The sequence below is a fragment of the Bombina bombina genome, chromosome 6 (assembly GCF_027579735.1).
Source record: "Bombina bombina isolate aBomBom1 chromosome 6, aBomBom1.pri, whole genome shotgun sequence".
NCBI lineage: Eukaryota > Metazoa > Chordata > Amphibia > Anura > Bombinatoridae > Bombina > Bombina bombina.
In genome coordinates, this window is record NC_069504.1 from 782,290,867 (window position 1) to 782,318,801 (window position 27,935).

Here is a 27,935-nt window from a genome sequence, read left to right on the forward strand (position 1 = left end):
TATAAGATATGATGAAAATAATGGTATCTTTAGAAAGTCCATTTAATGGCGAGAAAAACGGTATATAATATGTGTGGGTACAGTAAATGAGTAAGAGGAAAATAACAGTTAAACACAAACATCGCAGAAATGAAAAAATAGCCTTGGTCCCAGATGGTCAACAAATTGAAAAGTGGCCTGGTCACTAAGGGGTTAAAGTAAATTGGAAATTTGTTTGAAATTGTATGTTCTATCAGAATCATTAAATAATATTTTGGGTTTGTCGTCCCTTTTTAAATCATACTGTAAATAGGAAAAACTTGCCCATTTAGAGTTACATGTAAAACTATTGTTTTAGATTCACTTTCTCTTGTTAAGTGTATCCAGTCCACGGATCATCCATTACTTATGGGATACTAACTCCTCCCCAACAGGAAGTGCAAGAGGATTCACCCAGCAGAGCTGCTATATAGCTCCTCCCCTAACTGCCATTACCAGTCATTCTCTTGCACCCAACGAATAGATAGGATGTGTGAGAGGACTGTGGTTATTATACTTAGTTTCATACCTTCAATCAAAAGTTTCTTATTTTATAATAGCACCGGAGTGTGTTATTCCTTCTCTGGTAGAATTTGAAGAAGAATCTACCTGAGTTTTTCTATGATTTTAGCCGGAGTAGTTAAGATCATATTGCTGTTTCTCGGCCATCTGAGGAGAGGTAAACTTCAGATCAGGGGACAGCGGGCAGATTAATCTGCAAAGAGGTATGTAGCAGCTTATTATTTTCTGACAATGGAATTGATGAGAAAATTCTGCCATACCGATATAATGTAAACTCAGCCTTAAATGCAGTAGCAGCAACTGGTATCAGGCTGTCATGTATGTATATTTTACACTTCAGTATTCTGGGGAATGGCACTTCACTGGAATTATACTGTATGCATAAAACTTTAGCCTAATTTGCAGGGACTAGCAACAGGCTTTTTAATAACACTCAATTTATTAATGTTAAATGTTTTTTGCTGGCATGTAAAATAGTTTAATTTTCTGAGGTACTGGGTGAAAAAATGTTTTGGGCACTATTTTTTTCCACTTGGCAGTCGTTTTATTTAATTTATGACAGTTTACTGATCTCTCTCACTGTTATTCACTCACAGCAGAGCTGTGAGATTGTAGTTGACTGTGATAAAAAAACGTTTATTTCTGTATTTTTTTTTTTTTTTTCTGCTATCAGGGTTAGTTATCCTTTGCTAATGGGAGCAATCCTTTGCTAAAATTGTGGGGGGTTTTTACAAAGATTTGATGCTATAACTTTTCAGTTTATTAATTTTCAACTGTCATAACTTTTTCTGTGCTTCTTATAGGCACAGTACGTTTTCATATTATAGTAAATTACTTGAAAAGTATTTCCAAGTTGCTAGTTTATTTGCTAGTGTGTTAAACATGTCTGATTCAGAGGAAGATATCTGTGCTATATGTGCTAAAGCCAAAGTGGAGCCCAATAGAAATTTATGTACTAACTGTATTGATGCTACTTTAAATAAAAGTCAATCTGTACAAATTGAACATATTTCACCAAACAACGAGGGGAGAGTTATGCCGACTAACTCGCCTCACGTGTCAGTACCTGCATCTCCCGCTCGGGAGGTGCGTGATATTGTAGCGCCGAGTACATCTGGGCGGCCATTACAAATCACATTACAGGATATGGCTACTGTTATGACTGAAGTTTTGGCTAAATTACCAGAACTAAGAGGTAAGCGTGATCACTCTGGGGTGAGAACAGAGTGCGCTGATAATATTAGGGCCATGTCAGACACTGCGTCACAATTTGCAGAACATGAGGACGGAGAGCTTCATTCTGCGGGTGACGGTTCTGATCCAAACAAACTGGATTCAGATATTTTAAATTTAAGCTGGAAAACCTCCGTGTATTACTAGGGGGAGGTGTTAGCGGCTCTGAATGATTGTAACACAGTTGCAATACCAGAGAAAATGTGTAGGTTGGATAAATATTTTGCGGTACCGGCGAGTACTGACGTTTTTCCTATACCTAAGAGACTTACTGAAATTGTTATTAAGGAGTGGGATAGACCCGGTGTGCCGTTCTCACCCCCTCCGATATTTAGAAAGATGTTTCCAATAGACGCCACCACACGGGACTTATGGCAAACGGTCCCTAAGGTGGAGGGAGCAGTTTCTACTTTAGCTAAGACAGCATGAATCGAGGGCCCCCGATCCGGGAACGGATCTAGTGGGGGGCAGACTTTCTCTCTTCGCCCAGGCTTGGGCAAGAGATGTCCAGGATCCCTGGGCGTTAGAGATCATATCTCAGGGATACCTTCTAGACTTCAAATTCTCTCCCCCAAGAGGGAGATTTCATCTGTCAAGGTTGTCAACAAACCAAATAAAGAAAGAGGCGTTTCTACGCTGCGTACAAGATCTTTTATTAATGGGAGTGATCCATCCGGTTCCGCGGTCGGAACAAGGACAAGGGTTTTACTCAAATCTGTTTGTGGTTCCCAAAAAAGAGGGAACTTTCAGGCCAATCTTGGATTTAAAGATCCTAAACAAATTCCTAAGAGTTCCATCGTTCAAAATGGAAACTATTCGGACAATTTTACCCATGATCCAAAAGGGTCAGTACATGACCACAGTGGATTTAAAGGATGCTTACCTTCACATACCGATTCACAAAGATCATTACCGGTATCTAAGGTTTGCCTTTCTAGACAGGCATTACCAGTTTGTAGCTCTTCCATTCGGATTGGCTACGGCTCCGAGAATCTTCACAAAGGTTCTGGGTGCTCTTCTGGCGGTACTAAGACCGCGAGGAATTGCGGTAGCTCCGTACCTAGACGACATTCTGATACAAGCTTCAAGCTTTCAAACTGCCAAGTCTCATACAGAGTTAGTACTGGCATTTCTAAGGTCGCATGGATGGAAGGTGAACGAAAAGAAGAGTTCTCTCCTTCCACTCACAAGAGTTCCCTTCTTGGGGACTCTTATAGATTCTGTAGAAATGAAGATTTACCTGACAGAAGACAGGTTAACAAAGCTTCAAAATGCATGCCGTGTCCTTCATTCCATTCAACACCCGTCAGTAGCTCAATGCATGGAGGTGATCGGCTTAATGGTAGCAGCAATGGACATAGTACCCTTTGCACGCCTACATCTCAGACCGCTGCAATTGTGCATGCTAAGTCAGTGGAATGGGGATTATTCAGACTTGTCCCCTACTCTGAATCTGGATCAAGAGACCAGAAATTCTCTTCTATGGTAGCTTTCTCGGCCACATCTGTCCAGGGGGATGCCATTCAGCAGGCCGGACTGGACAATTGTAACAACAGACGCCAGCCTACTAGGTTGGGGCGCTGTCTGGAATTCTCTGAAGGCTCAGGGACAATGGAATCAGGAGGAGAGTCTCCTACCAATAAACATTCTGGAATTGAGAGCAGTTCTCAATGCCCTTCTGGCTTGGCCCCAGTTAACAACTCGGGGGTTCATCAGGTTTCAGTCGGACAACATCACGACTGTAGCTTACATCAACCATCAGGGAGGGACAAGAAGCTCCCTAGCAATGATGGAAGTATCAAAGATAATTCGCTGGGCAGAGTCTCACTCTTGCCACCTGTCAGCAATCCACATCCCGGGAGTGGAGAACTGGGAGGCGGATTTCTTAAGTCGTCAGACTTTTCATCCGGGGGAGTGGGAACTTCATCCGGAGGTCTTTGCCCAAATACTTCGACGTTGGGGCAAACCAGAGATAGATCTCATGGCGTCTCGACAGAACGCCAAGCTTCCTCGTTACGGGTCCAGATCCAGGGATCCGGGAGCGGTTCTGATAGATGCTTTGACAGCACCTTGGACCTTCGGGATGGCTTATGTGTTTCCACCCTTCCCGATGCTTCCTGGATTGATTGCCAGAATCAAACAGGAGAGAGCATCAGTGATTCTAATAACGCCTGCATGGCCACGCAGGACTTGGTATGCAGATCTAGTGGACATGTCATCCTGTCCACCTTGGTGGCTACCTCTGAAACAGGACCTTCTGATCCAGGGTCCCTTCAAACATCAAAATCTAATTTCTCTGAAGCTGACTGCTTGGAAATTGAACGCTTGATTTTATCAAAACGTGGTTTTTCTGAGTCCGTTATTGATACCTTAATACAGGCTAGGAAGCCTGTTACCAGAAAGATTTACCATAAGATATGGCGCAAATACTTATATTGGTGCGAATCCAAGAGTTACTCATGGAGTAAGGTTAGGATTCCGAGGATATTGTCTTTTCTACAAGAAGGTTTAGAAAAGGGTTTATCCGCTAGTTCCTTAAAGGGACAGATTTCAGCTCTGTCCATTCTTTTACACAAACGTCTGTCAGAAGTTCCGGACGTTCAAGCTTTTTGTCAGGCTTTAGCTAGGATCAAGCCTGTGTTTAAAACTGTTGCTCCACCATGGAGTTTGAACTTAGTTCTTAATGTTTTACAGGGGGTTCCGTTTGTACCCCTTCATTCCATTGATATCAAGTTGTTATCTTGGAAAGTTCTGTTTTTAATGGCGATTTCCTCGGCTCGAAGAGTCTCTGAGTTATCTGCCTTACATTGTGATTCTCCTTATCTGATTTTTCATTCAGACAAGGTAGTTCTGCGTACTAAACCTGGGTTCCTACCTAAGGTGGTCACTAACAGGAATATCAATCAAGAGATTGTGGTTCCATCTTTGTGTCCTAATCCTTCTTCGAAAAAGGAACGTCTGCTACACAATCTAGATGTAGTCCGTGCCCTGAAATTTTATCTACAGGCAACTAAGGATTTTCGACAAACGTCTTCCCTGTTTGTCGTTTATTCTGGTCAGAGGAGAGGTCAAAAAGCTTCGGCTACCTCTCTCTCCTTTTGGCTTCGTAGCATAATACGGTTAGCTTATGAGACTGCTGGACAGCAGCCTCCTGAAAGAATTACAGCACATTCTACTAGAGCTGTGGCTTCCACTTGGGCCTTTAAGAATGAGGCTTCTGTTGAACAGATTTGCAAGGCTGCAACTTGGTCTTCTCTTCATACTTTTTACAAATTTTACAAATTTGACACTTTTGCTTCTTCGGAGGCTGTTTTTGGGAGAAAGGTTCTTCAGGCAGTGGTTCCTTCCGTATAAAGAGCCTGCCTGTCCCTCCCGTCATCCGTGTGCTTTGGTATTGGTATCCCATAAGTAATGGATGATCCGTGGACTGGATACACTTAACAAGAGAAAACATAATTTATGCTTACCTGATAAATTTATTTCTCTTGTAGTGTATCCAGTCCACGGCCCGCCCTGTCACTGTAAGGCAGGTAATTTTTCCATTAAACTACAGTCACCACTGCACCCTATGGTTTTCCTTTCTCTGCATGTTTTCGGTCGAATGACTGGTAATGGCAGTTAGGGGAGGAGCTATATAGCAGCTCTGCTGGGTGAATCCTCTTGCACTTCCTGTTGGGGAGGAGTTAGTATCCCATAAGTAATGGATGATCCGTGGACTGGATACACTACAAGAGAAATAAATTTATCAGGTAAGCATAAATTATGTTTTTTGATCGAGAAAGCATTTTGGATGATATTTGAGACGTTTATACAATTGGATTGTGTAGCAGGATTGCTCACTCCTGTGAGTGTGGTGGTGTTCATTAAAGTGAAGGTAAACTTTGGTAAATGAAAGCCGTTTTTAAAAAATACTATTAAAAACAGGGACACTTTCATTCATCAAAGTTTACAAAGCAGCCGTTTTGTTAAAAAAAATTAGCTTTTTTCTTTTCACAGCTACAGCAGCTTCCCCCACATAGAGATCCTCTTCACACGTCGGTAATGACTAATCCTGCTTCCTCCAATTACAGCTTTCCCCCCAGGGTAGTCATTGCCTGAGGCCATGCTGTGATTGGAGGAAGCAGGATTAGTCATTGATGACGTGTGAATAGAGGTTTTATAGGTGGGGGAAGCTGCCCTTGTGACAAGAAAAAAGGTAAAAAAAAAAAATTAACAAAACGGCCGCTTTGTAAACTTTGAATGAAAGTGCCCCTGTTTTTAATAGTATTTTTTAAAAATGGGCTTTCATTCACCAAACTTTACATTCACTTTATTCATTAATATTTTTGATGTTTTTAATTATAAAAAGTTAAAGGGACAGTCTACACTATAATTGTTGTTGTTTTAAAAGATAGGTAATCCCTTTTTATTACCCATTCCCCAGTTCTGCATAACTAACATGGTTATATTAATACACATTTTACCTCTTTGATTACCTTGTATCTAAGCCTATGCCCCCTTATTTCAGTTCTTTTGACAGACTTGCATTTTAGCCAATCAGTGCTGACTCCTAGGTAGCTCAATGTTACCTATATGACACAAATGAACTAACACCCTAGTGGTAAAAAACTGTCAAAATGCATGCAGATAAGAGGCAGCCTTCAAGGTCTAAGAAATTAACATATGAGCTTACCTAGGGTTAGCTTTCAAATAAGAATGCCAAGAGAACAAATCAAAATTAGTGATAAAAATAAATTGGAAAGTTGTTTAAAATGACATGCCCTATCTGAATCGTGAAAGTTTATTCTGCACTAGACTGTCCCTTTTTAAGTTTTTATCTTTTGCTCACCTGGGATATAGTACCCCAGTGTTTTTCAACCAGTGTGCCGTGGCACACTAGTGTGCCGTGAGAGATCCTCAGGTGTGCCACGGCAGACTGACAACAGTGTGACATATTTTTTAAACTTTGCTTGTTTTTTACTCCCAGTGCAGAGGTAGTTTGTAGGAGGCATGGCATAACAGCACAATACATACATTATGTGTGTTTGTGTGTATGTGTATATATATATGCTGTATTAGGATACAATGTGTGATTTTTTTTAAACTTTTGGGATGTTGGTGTGCCACAAGATTTTTTAATGTAAAAAAGTGTGCCACGGCAAAAAAAAGGTTAAAAATCACTGTAGTACCCAATGGTAAGTGATAACAGAAGCATGATTGTAATTAAAATGAAAGTCAACCATAGCATTTTTGAAATGCTAGGGTTGACTGTTGAAACAAATAAAGGGCACTTTCATTCATGAAGTATAAGATACTTCATGCAGAAAGTGCCTTTATTAGTTTTAAATGATCGCCGTTCTTAGCTGCTATAGCAGCCCACGACCAAAAATTTTTTGCTAAGAGGTGACGTTTTCACCTCTTAGCAAATAGCCGTGTGGTAAATCTGACTCCCATGGGCGCCAAATGGGATCTACCGCATGGCTATTGGCTAAGAGGTGAAAACGTCGCCTCTTAGTAAAAAAAAATTTTGGCCGTGGGCTGCCATAGCAGCTAAGAACGGCGAACGGTTAAATGAATAAAGGCACTTTCTGCATGAAGTATCTTTTTACTTCATGAATGAAAGTGCCCTTTATTTGTTTCAACAGTCAACCCTAGTATTTCAAAAACGCTATGGTTGATTTTCACTTTATGCCATAGTGGGACGTGAAACCCAGATAGGACATACAATTTTAAACAACTTTCCAATTTACTTCTATTATAAAATTTTCATTCTCTGGGTATCCTTTGTTGAACGCATTGGGTGACCCATTGACAAGAGGCATATATGTGCAGCCACCATTCAGCAGCTAGTTCCCAGTAGTGCATTGCTGCTCATGAGCCTATGTATACTTTACAACAAATGATACCAAGAGAACAAAACAAATACAATAATAGAAGGAAATTTAGAAAGAGCATACAATTTTAAACCACTATCTTAACCATGAAAGAAAAATGTTGGGTTTCATGTCCCTTTTATGGATGCTTTCTTACTCCATCCCTTGGTCTATTTTTTTTTGGGGGGGGGGTACTTTGAGCATTCTGCAACCCCCCACATTATGTAAACTGATATGAAGTAAAGGTTAAGACTGTATCTTAAAGGGATACTGAACAAAAAAAAATCTTTCTTTAGTCTGAGCATGCAACTTTCTAATTTACTCCTATTATCCATTTTTCTTTGTTCTCTTGGTATTTTTATTTGAAATAGCAAAAATTTAACCTTTGCGACCCGGCCCATCTTTTGTTCAGCACCTGGGTAGCGCTTGTTGACAGGTTGCAACATTTAGCCACCAATCAACAAGTGCTATCCATGTGCTGAAGCAAAAATGGTCCAACTTATAAGCTTACATTTCAGCTTTTTCAAATAAAGATACCAAAAGAACGAAGAAAAAATAATAGGAGTAAATTAGAAAGTTGTTTAAAGGGACACCGAACCCAAATTTTTTCTTTCGTGATTCAGATAGAGCATGCAATTTTAAGCAACTTTCTAATTTACTCCTTTTATCAAATTCTCTTCATTCTCTTGGTATCTTTATTTGAAATGCAAGAATGTAAGTTTAGATGCCGGCCCATTTTTGGTGAACACACTGTGTTGTTCTTGCTGATTGGTGGATAAATTCACCCACCAATAAACAAGTGCTTTCCATGGTTCTGAACCAGAAAAATAGCTTATATGCCTTCTTTTTCAAATAAAGAAGGCAAGAGAATGAAGAAAAATTGATAATAGGAGTAAATTAGAAAGTTGCTTAAATTTGCATGCTCTATCTGAATCGCAAAAGAAAAAATTTGAGTTCAGTGTCCCTTTTAAATTGGCGGTACTATCTAAATCGTGAAATAAAAAAAATTGGGTTCAATATCCTTTTTAAAAAATACATAATTTAAAGGGACATTAAACCCACATTTTTTTCTTTCATGATTTAGAAAGAGAATGCAATTTTAAACATATTTCTAATTTACTTCTATTATCTAATTTGTTTTATTCTCTTGATATTCTTTGCTGAAAAGCATATCTAGATATGCTCAGTAGCTGCTGATTGGTTGCTGCACATAGAAGCCTCGTGTGATTGGCTCACCCATGTGCATTGATTTTTCTTCAACTAAGGATATCTAAAAAATGAAGCAAAATAAATAATAGAAGTAAATTGTAATGTTGTTTACATTTGTATTCTCTGTCTGAATCATGAAAAAAAGATTTTGGGTTTAGTGGCCCTTTAATTAGAATGAGATGGGTTTTTTTTTAATCAAGTTCTTTTTATTTATCTAATCATTTAGAAATGTATCCTCTTGGAATAGCCCATCCCCCCTCGTGTCTCGATTTAATCAAAGTTATGGTATGCAATCAGAAGGATCCCGACCTCCAGAGAGGTGAGTAGTCTATCCCTTTATTAAGTTAAATGAAGTTTTAATTTCTGTGTAAGTTCAGATATTCCTGTGTTTAGCGCAATCAATGTAGATTGAGATATCCCTCCGGACTGTAGCCAAATGAATTGTACAGTCACTGGTGGTTTGGTTCCTTTAAATACAATTTTATTTATTTTTACTTTGAGCATTTTTCTCATGCACCCTTTGCACTGAACTAAGAATTTCAGTAGATGGAAGCAAAGAAATCTGTTTATTAAAATCTATGGAAATATTCACCTTTAAACTTTGGTTTTGATGTCCCCCAAATATGAACTATTATCACACTCTGAGGTGTTAAGACATTATTCACAATTCTTGCTATCTACAATCATTCAGCCTATTAAATGAGGCTGCAAATACATCAATAAAATATTGAGTTTTACATTAGAAAACATATTTTGTAGTATAAATCCAATCCATTATATATGAGATATGTCATGACAGGCTAATAGAGGTTATTACTACACCCCCCCCCCCCCCCCTTATAAACATTCAGACCAAGCCTCCTGACTTCCTGACCTGTATAGCAAGAGTTTTGAAGTGATTTTAGGATGGCACAAGCCTTGGGGCTGGTAGACAAAGTGTGTCCAGGTCGTTGAAAATAAATGGCATGTCTTGATTTTACTGGTCATTGTAAATGATCACTTCCACATTTCATTGTGTGTCTCAGGAATACCAGCCTTATCCTGATGATAGAGATAACTTGCTGTTCTCGTATGCCATTCTGATACTGGTAAACTGCTCTGCTGTTTAACTCTTTGTGTGTCAGTGGTATATAAGACAATGTTGGCATCTTACTTAAATGGACAGTCAACACCAAAATTATTGTTGTTTAAAAAGATAGATAATGCCTTTACTACCCATTCCCCAGTTTTGCACAACCAACATTGTTATATTAGTATACTTTATAACATTTAAACCTCCTAAATTTCTTCCCGTTTCTAAGCCACTACAGACAGCCTCTTATCACATGCTTTTTTATTAGATTTTCACAACAAAACCCTGTTAATGTGTGCCATATAGATAACATTGTGCTCTCTCCCGTGGAGTTGTAGCTGACACTGCACTAATTGTCTAAAATGCAAGTCAATAGATAAGTCATGTTAAAAAGGGGGCTGTCAGAGGAGGCTTAGACACAAGGTAATCTGAGTTTTAAAGTATATTAATATAACTGTTGGTTATGCAAAACTGGAGAATGGGTAATAAAGGGATTAGCCATCTTTTTAAACAATAATAAAAAAAAATGTTACTATAACCATGTTGACTGTCCCTTTAAATTAAGGGATAGAAACCCCCCCAAAAAATTACAATTAGCAAAACATCATAAAAAGTTGTTTTACTTTTGGAAATAACATGAATTAGCCAATTATAATCGTTTATCTGTAATTTCCTTTAAAAAAAATATTATTGCTCCCAAACCCATTTCTAACTTCATTATGCACCATGAATTGCCGTGTTCTACCCAAATAGAACAATCCATGGCGACCCGCATGCGCATTTCCAATCTATTACTGCCCGAACATGCACAAAACTTTCTTTACTCCGGGTGTCAGCTGGCATGTCATCAACCCAGTGTCGAATGCTGACGAAGAGGCCTGTGACGACGTGGTGGGAGGGATGCAAGAAGGAGGGATGCAGTGTACTCATTCTGGCTTGTAGGAGCAACCAGAAGTGCACGTTTGAGAGAAGATAAATTAAAATGGGCATATATGTCAATATGGGATTGTCCACAGATTTACTGTGCGTGCAAACTTTTGATGAGAAATACCCTTATGAATATTCAAAGGAGGATCCATACTACCACACGATTGGATGATGGAATCTTATTCATGATTACAAAATACAGCCGCCTTTTATGGGCGGTCGTTAGAGCCGTTCAGAGTAGAGATTGAAATATAATCTCTTTCTAATGGCATGGAGAGTCCACTAATCCATTCAATTACTAGTGGGAATTCAACTCCTGGCCACCAGGAGGAGGCAAAGAACACTTTCTTGTGTATTTTATTTTGACGTATAAATTTGAAAAAATGTATAACCCTTTAAGATGCAAGTATTATGTTTTTAAGAGTTTTGACTATTGGAATCTCAGGATTTGGTGACCTTTGGTGTCATCTAACATATATGCTATTATCTATTACTCAAATGTTCTCTTTCTCAATTAGAAATGTATCATCTTGGAATGTGCCACCAAGGTCAAACAGCCCTCCCCTCCTTGCCCCTCGATATAACCAAGGTTTTGGTATGGCACCAGAAGGATCCCGGCCTCCAGAGAGGTGAGTCCATGACTGTACTCTACTTGACTCCGTTCTTTTACCCTTTTGTTTTGCACTTTAAAATTTCTATTTGCAGTAACTGCTATATATGCACTGGGCCTTTTAAAATCAGGACATTTTTAATGCAATACCAAATCGAAGCAAGAAATGAGACAACTGACAAATTTGTAAATCCCATTTAAGACTATTCTATAGCGGTAGATTTTTGTTATTTTATAACAATATTTTATTTATATATAATACAGAAGGGAGTACACTACTGCAATATCACTTAAATGTCAAATTATTCAAAACTATGTCACCTACCAGTACTTGCATTACTCTTAAAGGGATACTAATCACAAATTTTTCTTCAATGATTCAGATAGAGCATGCATTTTTAAGCAACTGTCTAATTTTACTCCTACTATTCATTTTTTCTTCTTTCTCTTGGTATCTTTATTTAAAAAGCAGGAATTTAAAACTTATGAGCCGGCCTATTTTAGGTTCAGCAGCCTGGATAGTGCTTGCTTATTGGTGGCTACATTTATCAAACCAATAAGCAAGCATAACCCAGGTTCTCAACCAAAAATGGGCCAGCTCGTAAGCTTTACATTCCTGCTTTTTAAATAAAGATTGCAAGAGAACGAAGAAAATTGATAATAGAAGTAAATTAGAAAGTTGCTTAAAAATGCATGCTCTATCTAAATCGTTAAAGAAAAAAATTGGGTTTAGTGTCCCTTTAAGTTTTACAGTAGGGCATTTGTTTATATGTAATATTAGAGCTGCAACAACTAATCGCCATAATAGATTATAAAAATAGTTGTCAACGAATCTCATAATCGATTAGTTGGTTTGTAATTATTTGGTCTGTGCACAGCACCAGCTGCTTTACTCCAATGAGCTCCTGCACATGGTGTTGTGATTTATGGTTATGCCCTTAGCCTAAAGGACTTCTATAGACGTTTACTTTTTACTTTTTCAGGACACTATAAGTTTCTTTTATAGTTTACAACTACTCATGTCTTATGTGCAACCCAGAAATAATAGGACTCATAATTTGGATTGTTTATATTAAATCAGGTGATTTGGGATTATACATTGCATGATCTAGTGCTGAGCTTGTTATTTACACCTAGCCCTAGATTGATGGCATTTGTTATATGAATTGATGTCACTATTAACTGTTTACACAATATTTAGTGAATCGCTTGCTATTGCTGATTATATGTGCTGTATAGATAAATGTCTAAGGCTGTGCCCTGTTACTGATATAGTCTTTAGCCCTTTTGCCTTTTTTGTTTTTTTATATTTTTAATTAATTGGAATATGTACCAAATTCAATCTCTGTAAGTATATATCTGTTATTTTAAGAGAAGACTAGATATTTTTCCCCTAACCTTATAGCTGGTTGTTTACTATTGCATATAGATATTCAAGATATTTTTATGTCAGAATGAAGTCCAGGCTTACATTGTTAAGAGGCCCCTTGCATTGGTGAGAGCTAACAAAGATAAATAGCCCACCTTGGGGAAATTGGTAAAAACCCTACTTATGCATCTCAGGCACCTCAACACCACCTGAATGCCTCTTCTCTGCTGCAGGCAAAATAGCTTGCAAAAAAGAGTCAGCCTCAGCCAGGTGCGTCTGGACATGTTGACATTTTTGCATTTCAATGCAAAGTTTCTGAAACCGTGAATAACAGAATGTTATAAACAGTGGTAGTCTACCTCTTTATACTTCTACCTCTTTTCAAACAGTTTTTGGTTTTGTTTTGCTTTTGGACCAATAGTTGTGTTAATGTAAAGTTGTAACATTTTAGTCTGAAGTTTATATTTGTAACACTCAGTATGTGGATTTTACTTTAAATATAGAAAAACTTTATTTATCTGATTAGTCAATTAATCAAAAAAATAATCTGCCGATTAATCGATTATGAAAATAATCGTTAGTTGCAGCCCTATGTAATATTAAAAACCAACAGTTTAGATTTAGTATATTAAAAATACCAGCCCCACAGTGGCAACTCAATGCTAAGTCATTACACCTTTTATTACGGAGATTAAAATCTTATTCCTTTTCAATACCAGACAGATGGCTCAGCATGCTAATGCACTGTGGCTGAGCTCTGTAGCAACCCGAGGGTTGCAGGTTCGATCCCCGGCAAGGTCCACTCAGCCTTTCATCCTTTCAAAGTCGATAAAATGAGCAGTACCTTGAGACCCTTACGGGTGATTAGCCGCACTTTACAAGTACCCAATACATACATACAATACTTCATATATCCTCCTTTTTTTTTATGACAGACTCAATCCTTCTCTGCATGGAGGATACCAGTGTTCCACATATTTTTGGAGAAATTTTCTGCCATTCTTCTGAGACATTTTTTTTTTTTTTCAGCTGCTCTTTGCTGGAGGTTTTGTGTTGCTCTCTTTCTTTTTAAAATAATACAAAGGTGTTCTATTGCATTCAAGTCAGGCGACATACTTGGCCAGGATTTCATTTTTATTTTATTTTTTAGAAAGTCTTTGGTGATTTTGTCAGTGTACTTTGTATCATTCTCATGCTGGAATATTCCTCTTCTGCCAAGCGTCTGAAGATGGGATTCATCTTATCAAGCCAGTATGTTGGTATATCCAAAGGCATTCATTGTGCCATCTCCCCCACACCTTTTGTACTGATGCAGCCCCATATCACACTCCGTGCTTCAGTGTTGGAACTATACATTCACTGTAATAAAACAGAAAATCGAGAGACTCACTCAACTGAGACTTGAACAAGCAAGGAAGTTTTTCTATCTTTTGTTCTAAGGCCAGTGCCACTCAGGGAACTTTCTCTTTTAGCACTATATGCCTTTCACAGAGGAGAAATATCATGTAGAACATCACTGATCCAGCCCCGAAATACCATGCAAATCTTCTCTGAATGAGAGAAAACAATAAACCCCAGACATACTTTTTGTCCTCCTTTGGGCTTCGTCATTGAGGTGCAGTTGCATCTCTCTAGCGCAGTGCTTGACAAATATGTTCAAAATCTAGGAGCCAGCCCACAAATCTAGGAGCCAGGTATTTTTCATGGCTTATGTATGTGTGTTGTGTGTGTGTATGTATATGTGTGTATATATATATATATATTTGATTTGCCATGTTTTTCTGCTGCCCCAGATATGCTGGAGTGCATTGGCAGATATACATGAGCACCTGTGCAGTGATCAAGCATTCACTGTGTAGAATGTTGCATTCCATCATTTCTTGGGCAGTAAACATTGAGGAAAACAGTGCCAATCAAATAATGAAAGTGCATTGCAAAGTTTGTTTGTTTTTAAACACACAATGATGAATGGTTTTTTTTTAAAACAAACTTTGGCATGTACTTACTACTTTCATTATTTGATAGCTCAATTTTCCTTTAATTTTCCGGTGTTTTTTCCCCCACTGCCTTAGAAATGCTGGAATATATTGGCAGATATACATGAGCTCCTGCAGAGATGCAGCAATCACTGTATAGAATGTTGCATTTTATCATTTGGTAGTTGAAAAACACAGGAAAAATTGGAGGAAAATAAGGCAAATAAAATTATGAAAATGCAATGCAAAGTGTGCAATTCCTTTTGAAAATGTCACCTGTGATCTTTATCATAATGATAATTCCTTTATATCGTAGCTATCATCACAATAACACTGTAACATGGGGCCCTAGGAGAGATACAAACTTCTCTTTTACGAGATATATGAATTTTTTTGTGTGTGTGTGTAAAAAGCAAAAAGCATTTACTCATTAGTAGAGCAATTCTGCTTACAAGAAATAACATACAAAATTCCCCTTTTTTGAAAGATAAATCCTTCTATTATGTCTAATATTATAGTTTGGAAGAGTTTGCAGTCTGACTGCTATTGTTAGTAATTTATATTTCCCTCGACTTTGGAAACTTTAGATGTAGCAGCAATGATACTCTGTAGGAAGGATCAATTTTAAGCCATTAACTGCACCTGCTCCACATACATGTAAACAGGCACTAATCTATGAATGCAAATTATCTGCACACATGAAGTGACGTTGAGCAATTTCCATGCCAGAGATTATGCCATAATCTCTGGCATGGAAACGTCTCAACTTCACTTCATGTGTGAGTTGTTTTGGACATGACTGAAGCGCTCCGAAACCACTGATGTGATCAGCAAACACAGGCCTGAAAGGTCCAGCAGCCACATCTCACCCCCCCCCCCCCCCCCCCGGGGGATTAATGGAGAGGCGACCTCTGGCTCAGATTAGGTTATTTCATTCGCCCCCTGAAACAATGTGCACGATACAAAATACAACGCACCGTTCTGGGCGCTGACTAAGAGCTCCTCTTGTGCTACAGCCGCATATAAAATTCCCCGTCCAGCTGCTCTCTGCCATTCACCCCCCGGTGCCCGTAATCCTGCTTGCGTCTTGCGGTCCTGTATTCTTGCCTCCAAGTAGACGCCAAGTGCAGTAACCCTCCAGCGCCGCCGCCTTCTTAAATTAGATTGTAACAGAAAGGACGTGCACATGCGTAGTAGCACCCCCTGCACCACTTAGATTGTGCATCGCCAGCCGCAACAGGAAGTAAAATGAATCAGGCGGCTGGCGGAGGACCAAGGGCAGTGTGGCGGTGGTAAAAGGCACAATAGGGATTGATGAGGAGAATACAATTAAGGCGCCAGACACAATTTTGAAGACGCCAAAGATGATCAAGCTCTGCTCTAGGGCGCGCCAGACACAATTTTGAAGACGCCAGGGATAATCGAGCTCTGCTCTAGGGCATGTGTCCAAGGACTCCACGTCTGGTTTCCCTACTCTTAGGGAGACCCTGGGGTTTGTTGTTTTCTCTAGTTCAGAGTAGAATTGCCTGGTATTTAGGAGCTTGACTATCATTGGGCAGGATCAGACTGATAAGTTACAGGATATTTCTTCTTTGTGAAAGAAATAGTGTGCTAAAAGGGACTGCATCTTGAGTGGCACTGGCCTTAGGAACAAGCAATGGATGTTTTTCTAGCCTTTGTTCTGTCTCATGTGAGTGCATCTCTCTCTTTTCTTTTTTTATGCATTCACTGTAATAATCCTGGCCAGATTCACGCCAAACATGCTGGACCCCATCTGAGCCAAACAAATTTATCTTGATCTCATCTGACCAAAGAATGTGCTCCCAATATTCATCAGGCTTCTTTTCATGCTGTTTAGCAAAGTTTAATCTTGCAGTTTTGTGCTGAAGAGCAAGCAAGGTTTTTTTCTCCAACATAGGTGTGTCCGGTCCACGGCGTCATCCTTACTTGTGGGATATTCTCTTCCCCAACAGGAAATGGCAAAGAGCCCAGCAAAGCTGGTCACATGATCCCTCCTAGGCTCCGCCTACCCCAGTCATTCTCTTTGCCGTTGTACAGGCAACATCTCCACGGAGATGGCTTAGAGTTTTTTAGTGTTTAACTGTAGTTTTTTATTATTCAATCAAGAGTTTGTTATTTTGAAATAGTGCTGGTATGTACTATTTACTCAGAAACAGAAAAGAGATGAAGATTTCTGTTTGTATGAGGAAAATGATTTTAGCAACCGTCACTAAAATCCATGGCTGTTCCACACAGGACTGTTGAGAGCAATTAACTTCAGTTGGGGGAACAGTGTGCAGTCTCTTGCTGCTTGAGGTATGACACATTCTAACAAGACGATGTAATGCTGGAAGCTGTCATTTTCCCTATGGGATCCGGTAAGCCATGTTTATTACGATCGTAAATAAGGGCTTCACAAGGGCTTATTAAGACTGTAGACTTTTTTTGGGCTAAATCGATTCATTATTAACACATATTTAGCCTTGAGGAATCATTTTATCTGGGTATTTTGATATATTGATATCGGCAGGCACTGTATTAGACACCTTATTCTTTAGGGGCTTTCCCAAAGCATAAGCAGAGCCTCATTTTCGCGCCGGTGTTGCGCACTTGTTTTTGAGAGGCATGGCATGCAGTCGCATGTGAGAGGAGCTCTGATACTTAGAAAAGACTTTCTGAAGGCGTCATTTGGTATCGTATTCCCCTTTGGGCTTGGTTGGGTCTCATCAAAGTAGATACCAGGGACTGTAAAGGGGTTAAAGTTAAAAACGGCTCCGGTTCCGTTATTTTATGGGTTAAAGCTTTGGTGAATTTTGAACAATTCCTTCATGTTTTTTCGCAATTGCAGTAATAAAGTGTGTTCAGTTTAATATTTAAAGTGACAGTAACGGTTTTATTTTAAAACGTTTTTTGTACTTTGTTATCAAGTTTATGCCTGTTTAACATGTCTGAACTACCAGATAGACTGTGTTCTGAATGTGGGGAAGCCAGAATTCCTATTCATTTAAATAAATGTGATTTATGTGATAATGACAATGATGCCCAAGATGATTCCTCAAGTGAGGGGAGTAAGCATGGTACTGCATCATTCCCTCCTTCGTCTACACGAGTCTTGCCCACTCAGGAGGCCCCTAGTACATCTAGCGCGCCAATACTCCTTACTATGCAACAATTAACGGCTGTAATGGATAATTCTGTCAAAAACATTTTAGCCAAAATGAACACTTATCAGCGTAAGCGCGGCTGCTCTGTTTTAGATACTGTAGAGCATGACGACGCTGATAATAATATTTCTGAAGGGCCCCTAACCCAGTCTGATGGGGCCAGGGAGGTTTTGTCTGAGGAAGAAATTAGTGATTCTAGAAACATTTCTCAACAGGCTGAACCTGATGTGATTGCATTTAAATTTAAGTTGGAACATCTCCGCATTCTGCTTAAGGAGGTATTATCCACTCTGGATGATTGTGACAAGTTGGTCATCCCAGAGAAACTATGTAAAATGGACAAGTTCCTAGAGGTGCCGGGGCTCCCAGAAGCTTTTCCTATACCCAAGCGGGTGGCGGACATTGTTGATAAAGAATGGGAAAGGCCCGGTATTCCTTTCGTCCCTCCCCCCATATTTAAAAGATTGTTTCCTATGGTCGACCCCAGAAAGGACTTATGGCAGACAGTCCCCAAGGTCGAGGGAGCGGTTTCCACTTTAAACAAACGCACCACTATACCCATAGAGGATAGTTGTGCTTTCAAAGATCCTATGGATAAAAAATTAGAAGGTTTGCTTAAAAAGATCTTTGTTCAGCAAGGTTACCTTCTACAACCTATTTCATGCATTGTCCCTGTCGCTACAGCCGCATGTTTCTGGTTTGATGATCTGATAAAGGCGGTCGATAGTGATTCTCCTCCTTTGGAGGAGATTATGGACAGAATCAATGCTCTCAAATTGGCTAATTCTTTCACCCTAGACGCCACTTTGCAATTGGCTAGGTTAGCGGCTAAGAATTCTGGGTTTGCTATTGTGGCGCGCAGAGCGCTTTGGTTGAAATCTTGGTCGGCTGATGCGTCTTCCAAGAACAAGCTACTTAACATTCCTTTCAAGGGGAAAACGCTGTTTGGCCCTGACTTGAAAGAGATTATCTCTGATATCACTGGGGGTAAGGGCCACGCCCTTCCTCAGGATCGGCCTTTCAAGGCCAAAAATAAACCTAATTTTCGTCCCTTTCGTAGAAACGGACCAGCCCAAGGTGCTACGTCCTCTAAGCAAGAGGGTAATTCTTCTCAAGCCAAGCCAGCTTGGAGACCAATGCAAGGCTGGAACAAGGGAAAGCAGGCCAAGAAGCCTGCCACTGCTACCAAGACAGCATGAAATGTTGGCCCCCGATCCGGGACCGGATCTGGTGGGGGGCAGACTCTCTCTCTTCGCTCAGGCTTGGGCAAGAGATGTTCTGGATCCTTGGGCGCTAGAAATAGTCTCCCAAGGTTATCTTCTGGAATTCAAGGGACTTCCCCCAAGGGGGAGGTTCCACAGGTCTCAGTTGTCTTCAGACCACATAAAAAGACAGGCATTCTTACATTGTGTAGAAGACCTGTTAAAAATGGGAGTGATTCATCCTGTTCCATTAAGAGAACAAGGGATGGGGTTCTACTCCAATCTGTTCATAGTTCCCAAAAAAGAGGGAACGTTCAGACCAATCTTAGATCTCAAGATCTTAAACAAGTTTCTCAAGGTTCCATCGTTCAAGATGGAAACCATTCGAACTATTCTTCCTTCCATCCAGGAAGGTCAATTCATGACCACGGTGGATTTAAAGGATGCGTATCTACATATTCCTATCCACAAGGAACATCATCGGTTCCTAAGGTTCGCATTCCTGGACAAGCATTACCAGTTCGTGGCGCTTCCTTTCGGATTAGCCACTGCTCCAAGGATTTTCACAAAGGTACTAGGGTCCCTTCTAGCTGTGCTAAGACCAAGGGGCATTGCTGTAGTACCTTACTTGGACGACATTCTGATTCAAGCGTCGTCCCTTCCTCAAGCAAAGGCTCACACGGACATAGTCCTGGCCTTTCTCAGATCTCACGGATGGAAAGTGAACGTGGAAAAGAGTTCTCTATCTCCGTCAACAAGGGTTCCCTTCTTGGGAACAATAATAGACTCCTTAGAAATGAGGATATTTCTGACAGAGGCCAGAAAAACAAAGCTTCTAGACTCTTGTCGGATACTTCATTCCGTTCCTCTTCCTTCCATAGCTCAGTGCATGGAAGTGATCGGGTTGATGGTAGCGGCAATGACATAGTTCCTTTTGCGCGCATTCATCTAAGACCATTACAACTGTGCATGCTCAGTCAGTGGAATGGGGATTATACAGACTTGTCTCCGAAGATACAAGTAAATCAGAGGACCAGAGACTCACTCCGTTGGTGGCTGTCCCTGAACAACCTGTCACAAGGAATGACATTCCGCAGACCAGAGTGGGTCATTGTCACGACCGACGCCAGTCTGATGGGCTGGGGCGCGGTCTGGGGATCCCTGAAAGCTCAGGGTCTTTGGTCTCGGGAAGAATCTCTTCTACCGATAAATATTCTGGAACTGAGAGCGATATTCAATGCTCTCAAGGCTTGGCCTCAGCTAGCGAGGGCCAAGTTCATACGGTTTCAATCAGACAACATGACAACTGTTGCGTACATCAACCATCAGGGGGGAACAAGGAGTTCCCTAGCGATGGAAGAAGTGACCAAAATCCTTCTGTGGGCGGAGTCTCACTCCTGCCACCTGTCCGCTATCCACATCCCAGGAGTGGAAAATTGGGAAGCGGATTTTCTGAGTCGTCAGACATTGCATCCGGGGGAGTGGGAACTCCATCCGGAAATCTTTGCCCAAGTCACTCAGCTGTGGGGCATTCCAGACATGGATCTGATGGCCTCTCGTCAGAACTTCAAAGTTCCTTGCTACGGGTCCAGATCCAGGGATCCCAAGGCGGCTCTAGTGGATGCACTAGTAGCACCTTGGACCTTCAAACTAGCTTATGTGTTCCCGCCGTTTCCTCTCATCCCCAGGCTGGTAGCCAGGATCAATCAGGAGAGGGCGTCGGTGATCTTGATAGCTCCTGCGTGGCCACGCAGGACTTGGTATGCAGATCTGGTGAATATGTCATCGGCTCCACCTTGGAAGCTACCTTTGAGACGAGACCTTCTTGTTCAGGGTCCGTTCGAACATCCGAACCTGGTTTCACTCCAGCTGACTGCTTGGAGATTGAACGCTTGATCTTAAGCGAGGGTTCTCAGAAAAAATATATCTGTTGGTGTGAATCTAAAGGATTCCCTTGGGATAAGGTTAAGATTCCTAAGATTCTATCCTTCCTTCAAGAAGGATTGGAAAAAGGATTATCTGCAAGTTCCCTGAAGGGACAGATTTCTGCCTTGTCTGTGTTACTTCACAAAAAGCTGGCAGCTGTGCCAGATGTTCAAGCCTTTGTTCAGGCTCTGGTTAGAATTAAGCCTGTTTACAAACCTTTGACTCCTCCTTGGAGTCTCAATTTAGTTCTTTCAGTTCTTCAGGGGGTTCCGTTTGAACCCTTACATTCCGTTGATATTAAGTTATTATCTTGGAAAGTTTTGTTTTTGGTTGCAATTTCTTCTGCTAGAAGAGTTTCAGAATTATCTGCTCTGCAGTGTTCTCCTCCTTATCTGGTGTTCCATGCAGATAAGGTGGTTTTACGTACTAAGCCTGGTTTTCTTCCAAAAGTTGTTTCTAACAAAAACATTAACCAGGAGATTATCGTACCTTCTCTGTGTCCGAAACCAGTTTCAAAGAAGGAACGTTTGTTGCACAATTTGGATGTTGTTCGCGCTCTAAAATTCTATTTAGATGCTACAAAGGATTTTAGACAAACATCTTCCTTGTTTGTTGTTTATTCCGGTAAAAGGAGAGGTCAAAAAGCAACTTCTACCTCTCTCTCTTTTTGGATTAAAAGCATCATCAGATTGGCTTACGAGACTGCCGGACGGCAGCCTCCCGAAAGAATCACAGCTCATTCCACTAGGGCTGTGGCTTCCACATGGGCCTTCAAGAACGAGGCTTCTGTTGATCAGATATGTAGGGCAGCGACTTGGTCTTCACTGCACACTTTTACCAAATTTTACAAGTTTGATACTTTTGCTTCTTCTGAGGCTATTTTTGGGAGAAAGGTTTTGCAAGCCGTGGTGCCTTCCATTTAGGTGACCTGATTTGCTCCCTCCCTTCATCCGTGTCCTAAAGCTTTGGTATTGGTTCCCACAAGTAAGGATGACGCCGTGGACCGGACACACCTATGTTGGAGAAAACAGAATTTATGTTTACCTGATAAATTACTTTCTCCAACGGTGTGTCCGGTCCACGGCCCGCCCTGGTTTTTTTAATCAGGTCTGATAATTTATTTTCTTTAACTACAGTCACCACGGTACCATATGGTTTCTCCTATGCAAATATTCCTCCTTAACGTCGGTCGAATGACTGGGGTAGGCGGAGCCTAGGAGGGATCATGTGACCAGCTTTGCTGGGCTCTTTGCCATTTCCTGTTGGGGAAGAGAATATCCCACAAGTAAGGATGACGCCGTGGACCGGACACACCGTTGGAGAAAGTAATTTATCAGGTAAACATAAATTCTGTTTTTCTTTCACGCCGTCCATAGAGGTTGACATTATGCAATGTCCTTCATTCTGTAAGAACTGCCATTTAAAAAAAAAACCTGAAGCACTTGCCAGTCTGTTTTTCAAAGCTAGCTTATGCAAGTAGCGCACTGTTTTTGGGGTCATTTTAGGACGGCGGCAAGTGCTGGTTAGTGGTACTATGGCTAGTTCTATACCAACTGATTTTCAATTTGTCTGACAATTCTTTTCCATGTGGAGCCTTGATGCAGTAATGCAAATAGACAAAGCCTATAGGTCCAAATTGAGAAAGTTCTGGTGTTCACTGTTTTTTTTTTTGTTTTTTTTTATAACCATGTTTATGCTATTATGCTAATTGGAAATTGGGCGTCCTTCATTTTGATTCAATGATCTAACTTGTGTGAGTGATCACAGGTGTATTCACCTTTTTGTTGCTTCTACTTTGGGGCCTGTATTTTCAATATAGTCTTTCTAAAGTATTTGTTTTTGATTGTTAATAAGAGGAATTGCTCCACTTGTCAACTTAGAAATAATGCAATTATTAAGTGGTGATACAATTTTCAATCCTTTGACATTTAAGTGATATCAAATCTATATATCGGGGTTCAAATTTCCACTAGCTATTGGTGAGTAGAAATTGAGCTGAGGCGAGTAGTGAAAGATAGAGTGAATGTTAAATAGATATTCACTTACTATCAAAGCCTGGGCATGTAAGTGCAGCAGTTAAATGCTGCTTTAAAGTTGGAGCATTGCCGCAAATGTGGAGATGCTAAGAAGAACCCGGTGTGGGTTGTCAACTGAAGTGAGGCTTGTGTGATATGTAGGGCCCTGATCTGGCTGATTTGAATTCTGGGGGCAATACAAAATAAGAGAATAGGAAGGCATATGTGAATAGAAAAACCTAATTGGTTGTTAGTACCAATTAAGTAGTATTTCTGAATTTAGGTGGGATAGTTTTGGAGAGGTATACATAAAACCTTGAGCAACAGTTTAAGAGATTGGGGGCATTTTTTTGCTTTTTTTTTTTTTTTGCTTTCAGATATCCTATTTGGGATGCAATTAAGGGGAATGTGCTTAAAACATTTAATGAGAAATACTCTGTCCATAGAACAGGTTTTAGCAGATAACTCCCTTAAAGGGATAATCTACTCAGGTTACAACTCATGCCAAAAAAATAAATAACAAAAAAATTGAACACTAAATGGATTGAACTTGCTCAGGTTTACACAACTTTGCATCATGTGAGATGGAGATAAATGCTGCCTATACACTGTGCCAAATGGCCAATAAATATATATATATTTGTAAACATTTTGAGCCCTAGTTTTTAACATGGTATGCAAGCTTTGCAAATCAGAATAAACCATTTGACTAACCGTTTTTAATCCATTTCCCTCTCAGACATTGATTGGTAAAAGAAATGTAAAAAAAAAGCAAAACTGTACATTTTTACAAAAACACTCCAAGATGGGCTATATAATGGGATCATCTACAAAACAGTGTACAATGTCCCTTAAGACTTGTCTGCTGGTGCTCTATAACAGCTCAACAGAAATGTGTTGTAATTGCAAGGTGTTCACTGTCCCTTTTAAAGTAGTACAGATGTAAGTGCCTTTTCTCTTTTTAATTTAGAAGTTTGTCATCTTGGAGTCTACCACCTAGGTCAAACAGTCCGCCACCCCACGTCCCTCAATTTAACCAGGGTTTCAATTTGCCATTAGAGGGATCTCGTCCTTCAGACAGGTGAGTCATCACTGTCCTCTACTTGACCGTTTATATATATATATATATATATATATATATATATATATAAATGCACACACACACTAGCTCACTGTACCTTTTCATTTCCAATACAATACCAAATCTCTACAATGAAATGAAGTCATTGACAGGTGTGTGAATGCCCTTTTGATTATAAAACATTTCACCATTTTGTTATCTTTGTGAATCTAGATGACATATTTGATTGACATGAATCTTCTTGTAGTAGGGCCCCCCCCCCCCCCTCCTAAAAAGATATTAATATTTTTATATGTGCATTGTTTATATTGGTAATAATGTGTATTGCAGAAGATCTACATATAATAGTATGGACTTAAAAGGACATTAAACCCAAAAATTGTCTTTCATTATTCAGACAGAGAATACCATTTTAAACAACATTCCAATTTACTTCGATTATCTAATTTGCTTCACTCTTTTATATAGCCTTTGTTAAAGAAATAGCAATGCACATGGGTGAGCCAATCACAGGAGGCAAATATGTGCAGCCACCAATCAGAAGCTACTGAGCATATCTAGATATGCTTTTCAGGAAGGAATATCAAGTGAATGAAGCAAATTAGATAACAGAAGTAAATTAGAAAGTTGTTTAAAATTGTATTCTCTATCTGAATCATGAAAGAAAAAATTTGGGTTTAATGTCCCTTTAAAGGGACACTGTACCCAAACATTTTCTTTCGTGATTCAGATTGAGCATGAAATGTTAAGCAACTTTCTAATTTACTCCTATTATCAAATTTTCTTCATTCTCTTGGTATCTTTATTTGAAATGCAAGAATGTAAGTTTAGATGCAGGCCCATTTTTGGTGAACAACCTGGGTTGTCCTTGCTGATTGGTGGATAAATTCATCCACCAATAAAAAAGTGCTGTCCAGAGTACTGAACCCAAAAAAAAGCTTAGATGCCTTATTTTTCAAATAATGATAGCAAGAGAATGAAGAAAAATTGATAATAGGAGTAAATTAGAAAGTTGCTTAAAATTGCATGCTCTTTCTGAATTACAAAAGAAAAAAATTGGGTACAGTGTCCCTTTAAGTTTAAATAAAAATGTAAAAATATGTTGCATACATATGTCTGCACCTCTACAATGGCCTTAAAGTGATGGTAAATTCACTATGACAAAGCTATTTTCTAAAGCTTTCATTACAAATTTACCTTGTGTACTTATTTCTTTACTAAACAATGTTTAAGACGGAGTAAATCTGCTACATGAGGCTATCGGCTTGTCTGACAACTACACTTGAGCAGTGTACATTGTTAATTCAGAGTCCTCAAAGGACCAGTGCGAGAGCAAATACATAGGGCGTATGGTGCATCCGCTATTGGATGCACCATATGTCAATCACATTCAGAATCTGTATTTTTTACACGGAGGCGGCCAGAGACGGGTAACGCTGCAAATAAAAAAGCGGATTTACTGTCTTTAACATTGTTTAGTAAAGAAATAAGAGTACACAAGGTATATTTGTAATGAAAGCTTTAGAAAATAGCTTTGTCATTATAGTGAATTTACCATCACTTCAACCCCTTGACCGGACCATTTTTCAATTTTTTTACCCTTAAGGACAAGGGCTATTTTTACATTTCTGCAGTGTTTGTGTTTAGCTGTAATTTTCCTCTTACTCATTTACTGTACCCACACATATTATATACCGTTTTTATCGCCATTAAATGGACTTTCTAAAGATACCATTATTTTCATCATATCTTATAATTTACTATAAAAAATGTATAAAATGAGGAAAAAATGTAAAAAAATAACACACTTTTTCTAACTTTGACCAAAATTAGCGCTAGTTACATTGGAAAACTGATATCTGTCAGGAATACCTGAATATCCCTTGACATGTATATATTTTTTTTTAGAAGACATTTCCAAAGTATTGATCTAGGCTCATTTTGGTATATTTCATGCCACCATTTCACCGCCAAATGCGATCAAATTAAAAAAAGTTCACTTTTTCACAAACTTTAGGTTTCCCACTGAAATTATTTACAAACAGCTTCTGCAATTATGGCACAAATGGTTGTAAATGCTTCTCTGGGATCCCCTTTGTTCAGAAATAGCAGACATATATGGCTTTGGCATTGCTTTTTGGTAATTAGAAGGCCGCTAAATGCTGCTGCGCACCACACGTGAATTATGCCCAGCAGTGAAGGAGTTAATTAGGTAGCTTGTTAGGGCGCTGGCAGGGTTAATTTTTAGCTTTTAGTGTAGAGATCAGCCTCCCACCTGACACATCCCACCCACTGATCCCTCCCAAATAGCTCTCTTCCCTCCTCCACCCCACAATTGTCCCCGCCATCTTAAGTATTTAACTTTTAAAAAAAAAAAACTTTTTTTCATTGGTGTCAGTGGCTAATGCGCGCCCGTGCACACGCGCGCGCCCCCACAGACCCCCCCCCCGCGCTCCCGGCACCCGGCGTGCACATGGCACTTACAGGAACCAGATGCCGGGTAGCGATGGGCCGCCTCCCTGCTACGCTCCCACCCGGACAACGGCACCATCGCTACCGGTGCAGAGACGGCCACAGAGTGGCTCTCTCTGCATCAGAGGCTTGTAAAAATGTATTGCAGGTGTTCAGACCGTTTGCAAACGGTACACAGAGTTGTATAATGTGACCTTATTGTATACTTCTGAATCTTCCTTAATAAAGCTTGTTTAAAAAAAAAAAAAAAAAAAAAAAAGGTATTGCAGGATGCCTCCATATTGAGGCATCACTGCAATACCCTGAGAACTAGCACTTTATTAGACAACTGACGTACCAGGTACGTATATTGTCATTAACAGTTAATGACAACTGACGTACCAGGTACGTCATGCAAAAACTAAGGGGTTAAAGGGGTATGAAACCCTAAAATTTTCTTTCATGATTCCGACAGAGCATGCAATTTTAAAAAACTTTGTAATTTACTTCTATTACTATTATATTTTTCTATTACTTCTATTATAATTTTCTTCGTTCTTTTGGTATCTTTTGTTTAAAAGCAGGGATGTAAGCTTAGGAGCCTGCCCATTTCTGGAGCACTATATGGCAGCAGTTTTGCAAGATTGTTTTCCATTTGCAAGGGCACTAGATGGCAGCACTATTTCCTGCCATGTAGTGCTCCAGACACCTACCTAGGTATCCAACACAGAATATCATGGGAACAAAATTGTTTGCTGTCTGAATCATAATATAAATATATATTTTTTAAAATATTTCATATCCCTTTAAAGGGGCAGTCTAGTCAAAATTAAACTTTCATGATTCAGATAGAGCATGTAATTTTAAACAACTTTCCAATTTACTTCTATTATCTAATTTGCTCAATTCTTTAGCTATCCTTTGTTGAAGAAATAGCAATGCACATGTGTGAGCCAATCATACAAGGCCTCTATGTGCAGCAACCAATAAGCAGCTACTGAGCATATCTAGATATGCTTTTCAGCAAGTGATATCAAGAGAATGAAGCAAATGAGATAATAGAAGTGAATTAGAAAGTTGTTTATAATGACATGCTCTTTCTAAATCACGAAAGAAAAAATTTGGGTTTCATGTCCCTTTAAGTGTGCTTAAGTACTTCCTTCTCTGAGCACACTTTCTAAGATTTCTGACTTTTGTGGATGAGTTGGGAAATTAGAGCTATGTAAACCCAAAATGTTTGTCATAATTGAGGCAGTGTCATTTTTTTTAAACAACTTTTCAATGTACTTTATGTACTAATTTGCTTTT

At 39.6% G+C, this 27,935-nt stretch overlaps 1 protein-coding gene across 3 annotated transcripts in view; it reads left to right on the top strand.

Moving 5' to 3' along the window:
• Window positions 1-27,935, top strand: part of LOC128663659 (DBIRD complex subunit ZNF326) — a 112,560-nt gene that overhangs the window by 18,781 nt on the left and 65,844 nt on the right. For all 3 annotated transcript variants that reach the window (XM_053718096.1, XM_053718094.1, XM_053718095.1), the window contains exons 6-8: window positions 9,061-9,153; window positions 11,352-11,462; window positions 24,066-24,176. In XM_053718096.1, the coding sequence (XP_053574071.1) occupies window positions 9,061-9,153; window positions 11,352-11,462; window positions 24,066-24,176 (315 nt within the window). The remainder of the gene's footprint in view (window positions 1-9,060; window positions 9,154-11,351; window positions 11,463-24,065; window positions 24,177-27,935) is intronic.